The sequence below is a fragment of the Solea solea genome, chromosome 3, assembly GCF_958295425.1.
Source record: "Solea solea chromosome 3, fSolSol10.1, whole genome shotgun sequence".
Classification (NCBI taxonomy): Eukaryota; Metazoa; Chordata; class Actinopteri; order Pleuronectiformes; family Soleidae; genus Solea; species Solea solea.
Window position 1 is genome coordinate 24623605 of NC_081136.1, and position 7965 is coordinate 24631569.

At 40.7% G+C, this 7965-nt stretch overlaps 1 protein-coding gene across 1 annotated transcript in view; it reads left to right on the plus strand.

Annotated features, from left to right (window-relative positions):
• large1 (LARGE xylosyl- and glucuronyltransferase 1) overlaps positions 1-4538 on the plus strand; it is a 120981-nt gene extending 116443 nt beyond the window's left edge. The window contains exon 15 of the mRNA XM_058624902.1: positions 1964-4538. Coding sequence (XP_058480885.1) covers positions 1964-2161 — 198 coding nt within the window. The 3' untranslated portion in view covers positions 2162-4538. The remainder of the gene's footprint in view (positions 1-1963) is intronic.
• The last annotated feature ends 3427 nt before the right edge of the window (positions 4539-7965 follow it).

A 7965-nucleotide genomic window follows, 5' to 3' on the forward strand; every position in this document is an offset into this window, starting at 1 on the left:
CCTCTGTCACAGGAAGCTGTTTTTTTCCAAAACTGCATTTCATTTCTAATTAAAAACCCCTGGGTCATGAGAGATGATCAGACGTGGCACGGAAATACAAATGAAGTTGTGTTTAGCACTGGTTTTATTCATGCTACTTGTTGAGCATATGGGTTTAGTAGTGATGAAAGACCAATAGGTGGCAGTAGCATGGTATAGCCTCATCTGATGTTATTGACTTTGACTGCTGACTGAGGTGCAAGTGGATCTGAGTGAATCGGTTTGGCTGCTGCGATGTTTAATTTTGTTGCATTTGGGATTGCGGTGTGTCGAGGGATATTTTTTTCAATTTAAAAAAAAAAAAAGATTGAAAAGCACTGAGCCTGAAAAGACAGATTCTCACTTGTGAGCAATCAAGCTGCCTCAGAAGGTTAATCAGAAGGTACAGATGCTCCATTCCCACGATGGATGAGACATTATGATACTCAGTCACTGGATAAAAATGTCAAATCCAATACAATACAAAAATCCTATATATCGCATGCTACACTAAAGTCGGACTGATATCGGTATCTGTGATATCAGTATCGGACACGAAAAAGCGATATTGTGCGATCCCTAATTCCCCCTGGTCAAAAAACAAATTTTATCCCATGTTGCGGGAATGTGTTTAATCGTCACTCACTTCCAGATCAAATGACTTTGTCTAAATGCCGAATTTAATAAAATAGTTGTGTTGTCGTTAACTTCTTCCTTGTTTTGTCACTGAGAATAGTTGAAAAACCCGGGTTGAAAAATACCCCAGACATGACACAGGGGAAAATAAAGCTTATTTGTGGCCACAAAATACTAATTAGTTCCCAAGAAAATGGGTTAATGGGGTTACATTGCTACCTCTTAAAATTCTGTTTAAATGCCTCTCGCTAATAATGATCCCTTACAATGCCAGGCTTTTGAGAATATCTTTGTATCTTTTGTAACTCATTCCCAACCCAAAATGATGAAATGGGGATGAGGAAAATTGGACACTTGATTGAAAATTGACCGTAGGTGTGAATGTGGAGGATAAAGCAGTAGAAGATGGATGATGGACATTATATCTATTTCGTGGGAACTAATTAGTATTTCGTGCGTACGTTTTGCCTGTTGCGTGGTAACAAATTAGTATTTTGTGGTAAGAAATTAGTATTTCGTGCGTACGTTTTGCCTATTGCGTGGTAACAAATTAGTATTTTGTGGTAAGAAATTAGTATTTCGTGCGTACGTTTTGCCTATTGCGTGATAAGAAATTACTATTTTGTGGGAACAAATTAGTATTTCGTGCGTACGTTTTGCCTATTGCGTGGTAAGAAATTACTATTTTGTGGGAACAAATTAGTATTTCGTGCGTACGTTTTGCCTATTGCGTGGTAACAAATTAGTATTTTGTGGGAACAAATTAGTATTTCGTGCGTACGTTTTGCCTATTGCGTGGTAACAAATTACTATTTTGTGGGAACAAATTAGTATTTCGTGCGTACGTTTTGCCTATTGCGTGGTAACAAATTAGTATTTTGTGGGAACAAATTAGTATTTCGTGCGTACGTTTTGCCTATTGCGTGGTAAGAAATTACTATTTTGTGGGAACAAATTAGTATTTCGTGCGTACGTTTTGCCTATTGCGTGGTAAGAAATTACTTTTTTGCGGGAACAAATTCGTATTTTGTGTGCACGTTTTACCTATTTCGCGGGAACAAATTAGTATTTCGTGGGAACAAATTTGTATTTCGCGGGGACATATTAGTATTTTGTGGGAACAAATTAGTATCTTGTGGCCACAAATTATTTTTTTCCCATGGCATGTCTGGGCCTCCGTAGAAAAACGCTGGCAATACCTGTTCATATTAGTTTGAAAGAGGTTGAAGTGACGCTTTACCTTCATATGTGGTGTGTGTAATACAGATGTCGGTCACAACTGACGCTCCTTCCTCTTCTCTCGCCACAGGAGTACGAGTTTGTGGTCCTGCCCAACGCCTACATGATCCACATGCCACACGCGCCCAGCTTCGACATCACCAAATTCCGCTCCAACAAGCAGTACCGCGTCTGCCTCAAGACACTGAAGGAGGAGTTCCAGCAGAACATGTCGCGGCGCTACGGCTTCGCCGCGCTCAAGTACATGACGGCAGAGAACAACAGCTAGCCACCACTACAGACCCTCTTCTCCCCCCCCATGTGGCACGGTGCTGAACTGCTGAAGACACGCCACGGTGCAGGGGGCGGGTTGGGGGTTGTGGGGGGTAGTTGGGGTTTGATGGGGAATGTGAGGATGTGAACGGACCCTCAGTGTGGGACTGAAAGGATCAGTTGGGTCCTGGACACACTGACACTGAGCTCCAGCTGTGGAGCGTGTGAGAAAACAAGCAAAGGAAAGGAGACTTTTAATGCCTTGACTTATTTGTAAGAGCAGTGACAATTGTTGTGGGCCACGTGTTACATTGTGTGTGTGTGTGTGTGTGTGCGTGCGTGCGTGTGTGTGTGTGTGTGTCTTCAGGGTGGTGTGCTTGGCTGACAGCCTGAAGAGAGAGAGAGAGCGAGAGAGCCAAGGACGCAAGGCGTTTGTGAGATTAACATTCAGTTTGCACGCCGCACAGACAGAGAAACGCCTTCCAAGTGCCACAAAGTAAGAAAGCGCCGCTGCAGTCTGACTGACAGCGAGCTGCCGACTCAAACGCAAAGCCGCGAGATAAGACAGAACCCCGGTAAACACATCCAAGTCCCCCCCCATTTGAAAACCTCTGCGACGACTGTGGCGTTCACTCGGATAATAAGCAGAGCAGCCGCTCGTCGCCGACCATCTGCTGTCGCCTCATTTGTGTCGTAGCTGATACAGAACAGAGAGAAATCCTCCTCCTTTTGTCACAAGAGAAGCTGAGTGTGAGGGCGGCTGGAGGGTTTCCAGGCCGGTTGATATTCAGGGTGTTTCCTCGTTAGCCTGAGCGTGAGGCTAGTGAGTGTTTTGTCATGATTAACAGAGTCTGACAGCAGCTTGTGCAGTGGGCCTCTTCTTTTTTTTTGTTGTCTTTCTTCTGTAGTTTAAATTGATGCGCACACGCACACACACACATATGCTGTATGTCAGTTTGTGCAGCTACCACCCCATCACTGAGCTCACTGTTTACCTTTCTCCCCAGTGATGAGAACGGTGTGTTTACAGTCGTCCAGTGTGAAGCAGAGACTCTCAGTGTCAGGAGGAAATGAGTGGGGACAGGAAATCCACAGGAGACCCACTGTCACTCTCTCTCTCTCTCTTTCTCTCCGTCTGCCTCTTTTTCTTTTTTTTCCACCGGCCTCTGGTTTGAAGCTGTCATGACACACGCGACAGTGTCAAAATGACATGACACTAAAAGTGGGAAAAAGGTCTGGAATGTAAGTGTGAGAACATTACAGTAAACACTGTTATTATCGGCGTGTTTTTCACAGGTGACTTGTTTTTCATTTCTGAAACAACATATCAGAACGTGAAGTGTTTTCATCCGACAGGTATTTCATAAAAAATTATAATAAAAACTTCAAAAAAAAAAAAAGTGATACATTGGACTTGAAATTAAAAGTCCAGCTAAGATGGACAGGAGACATGCAGCCTGTCCCTTAGAAAATATTCCGATATTCCCGACACACACACACACACACACACACACACAAATTTGACCAAAAAAAATTATTATTACTGTTACTGATGAGTCATCACTGCTCTGCTTCAACAGGTGAGTCAGCAGATTTCTTCATCACTTTTATCACCTATGGTTTAGAACCATAGCTCGGGTTTTAGCTCGATTCCATTATTTTCACAACAAAACAACATCACGTCACCGGCGTGTCGCAGCTCCCTCTGCTGGATCACGCGGTAGTTACTTTAGACAGTCTGATGAGCTTCATGGCAGAATGTTTTAAAATCCAATATGCGTTTTAAGATTTTGGATTTGGAATTTCAAACACATTCCTGACGTTTGGATAAAAAGTGACAGCCCTAGTGAAGAGTGAGTGAGATTGTGGCGGCGGTTGTTGTGTTTTTTTTCCACTTTCATCCACAGGAAACAGAATCGTTAAGAGGCTCCTGAGAGAAAACAGAGGAGGACAGAGAAGGAGGCGGTGACGCTAACTAGCATGTTAGCTCCCCCACCAGTCAATCAAATATAAAGTGGCTACAGTAAGAACGTGTGTGGAGATATGATAAGACGGTACAACCACACACATGATTGCTTTTTAATTAAACACAGATTTACGCTACATCACCACTGCTTTCTAACACACACACACACACTGTTGTCACAGTCGAGGCTTCTCTCCCTCTCCTCCTCTTTTCCCCTCTCTCTCTCTCTCTCTCTCTCTCTGTAAAGGAAGGCTGCAGAAGTGCTCAGTCGCAGTCACACAGATGAGTGTTTAAAACAAATACACTGTTTTTTTTCCGATTGTTAATGTCTGTTCAGTTTGCAAGTGTGTGTGCCTGTGTGTGTGTGTGCGCGTGTGTCAGTGCTGACTGATGCTGCTACCTGAATAAAAAGCAAACACTACTGTTACTGTGCTTTACCTTCTCCTTCTTCATGTCTTTATATCTCAGTGAGGACACGTCATTGACATAATGCATTCCCTAGCCCCTTACGCTAACCTTAAAGGAATACTTCACCGATTTTGCATTTAGCTTTGTATTACTAGAACAGGGCTAGTGTTTTTGAAAAAGTGTGCCTCCCAACCTCAGTTTCCCCTGAGTCGAGAAATATCTTCATTCTCTTCTTTGTTACCGGTGACACTTGGTCCTGTTAGCGTAACTGTTAGCAAAGATGGCCGACACTGTTTACATTCTGGGAATAAGGTCCCGTCCGCTTAGGAGTGCGGAATTAGCGTTGCAGTTTCAAGACCCAGACCAAGTGTCACTGGTGGGCACGTAAAAAAAAAAGAATGGAGATATTTCTCGACTCAACTAAGTGCCTAACCATAACCCTTACCTTACCTTAACCCTAAAACCAGGCTTTAACCCTCAAAAATCTCTTAAAAGTGGCCAGTCAAAATGTCCTCTCTTCATTAGGACAGCATAAACAAACTCTTATATAACCTTAACCAGTTAATGCCCAACCGTAACCTAATCCTAAACACAATTTAAATCTTAGCCCTAAACTTAAAACCAGTTCCTCAGAAATGCGGTTCTGCCTCATTAGGACCAGGTTTTGGTCTCCCTGAGGACTACTGTTCCTGACAAACTCAGTGTTTATGGCAGAAAATGTCCTCATGAGGTGACAAATACAAGTATATTAGTGCAACTGTGTCATGTAACTTGCAGAAATACCCAAAAAGGTTAGATTTCATCCATACAAGTGTTTCAGCTCTGATCACATGACCATTCAGGTTCACTGAGCATGTGCATGCGGGTGTAAACAGGAAGTCGAGTCTGTCCTTTTGCAGATGTGAGTTTTAGAAATGACTGCTATCCAGAAAACGGACCGAACGTTGATCACCGGGTGCCTTTTTGTGTCTGAATCTCACCTCATCAAAGCACAAATGTCAATATGTAAGTATTCTACGTGCATTACAAAAATGTCACCCTGTGATCCTGGAGACTGAGCTGCAGCGGCCAGAAGAAACAAAAAAAAGTTGAACCAGTCGATATTGATAATTATAATAATACATTTCAAGCAATTAACGATGAACAAATTACATTTCCCACATCTGAGGTCATAAACTCATTTATAATTATTGTTAATTGTTGCAGATAATTGTTAAATGCAGCACTAGAAACATTGTTTAAATACATTTTCTGTGTAAGTCATTTTTGTGTTGTTTTTATATAACGAGAAGAAGAAGAAGAAGAAGAAGAATGACAAATGATGTCAGGTTGAAAAATTCAGTCAGCACCGGAGGTGGAAGCAACATATCTGTTCTTATCCACCTGCCAAGTTTGAAGCCTGTCAAACAAAAGACAGACAGAGCGACACAGGCATCCCTAGCATTTATAGATAGATGGCACTTATTAGTTATTTCTATATAAATCTGAGAGCATAAATGCGGTAACAATCTTATTGCTGAGCTTTTCCGTGTCGCACTTTTACTACTGTGAAGTGTGAGGAGGGAAGTTTTTAAATTGCTGTATTCTGGAGTCTGTATACTGAGTGAACTCTACATTTTTATTAGTTTTAGTGAGCTTCTTTTTTTACATATATATATATATATATATGTTATTTTCTCTTGTTTGTACAGTTTATACCTCTGTGTGTATTCTTGTTTGTGAGGACCCAAAAAAAGAAAGTTTTGGCACGTCTTTACATCTTTAAAGGGCTTTACGGGGGTTAAGACCTGGTTTTAGGGTTAGGGTTAGAATTAAAATTAGGTAACGGTTAGGTACTTAGTTGTGATGGTAAAGGGCCACTCTAAAGCAAAAAAAAGTGGGGGGAAACAACTGTTAAGTAGCCTGTATTGCAGTACGAGCTCAAAATGATAACATAATATTCCCTCATTATATCACAATAAAGATATTCATGATGATATTTCACAGAATTTCAAAGTAAAAGTGATTGTTTTGATGTGGAACGACGTATTTTTCACAATAATAACATTTACAATATCAAAGTCAATAATAATGTGGACAACTGTAATTAAAACCGCAAACAAGCTCATATACATGCTATTTAATGTCACAGGCCACATTTTCATATTATTATGTGGTGGTGGGCCACATGGAATCGATTTGGGGGGGGCCATATATGGCCCACGGGCCGCCAGTTTGACACCAGTACACCTCACTACGAATGATGCACAAACATGTGTGTGTATGGGGGGGTTAGTTGTGTGACCCGCCTCTAAATGAAAACGAGAGCAGCCAGTTTATCAGCTCATGTCTCTGCTAGAACCCTGTCTTCAACCCACTTTAATGAAGGTCCCACGACACCGCTGCTCTTATCGGATAGAAGACTATTAAAAGTTTTAGAGGAGCGCCGCGATTTAAAATTTAATGCACGGATTTCAGCTGACTTTCACATAATAAATTCCCGGGCATCGCAGGAAGTGAGCATCGCAGTGATGCCCTGTGACTTTTGTTGCTAAAAGAGGAGATGCTGCGGTGTATTTATAGCAACGCTTCTCAAAAAACAGGGGAACGCGAAGGCTTCGGAATCATCATTTTTGTCCACGAGATACATTATCGTCCTCACGCCGCAGACATTTTACAGTCTGACTTGCTCTAAAAGGGTATAATGTCCTCGGAGAGGCCGCTTGTCCTGCGGCGTAGAACGAACAGCACAACACCTTCAAAAGCAGCAGTTAAACAAACGGCCAAAAATCATAAAAGGCCCCAGAGTTCAAGCTGCTACTAAAATGTACTATTAAAGTCACATAACAATAAAGCACACTCGTGAAATAATTAAGTGTATTGTAAAATCCTCGTGTTCACGTCTACCTCCAAACTCCAACTCCAATTAAACGTGTCTTTTTTTTTTACACGTAGATATTTTCTGGGGTGGAAATTAACACACACATGAACGTGAACGTGTGAATGATACAAACTGTCCTTTAAGTGGTACACTTTTTCTACTGCTTTGTCCTCCACATGAGGGTCAAATAAAGATAAAGAATAGTCTGAAGCTGAACATCAAAAAAGGTCATTCGTTATTTAACATGTTCCCGCCCAGAGATCAGAAATGTCGTACATTTTTAAGGATACATATATATGTATACATATATATGCACACATATATATATATAAATATATATATATATACATATATATGTATACATATATGTTTATCTCTCTATATATATATATTTATATATATGTATACATATATGTATACATATATAAATATATATATGTATATATACATATATATGTATACATATATGTATACATATATGTATACATATATGTATACATATATGTATATCTCTCTATATATATATAGAGATATACATATAGATATGTATACTGTATATATAAATAATAATGCAAATGAGCTTAGT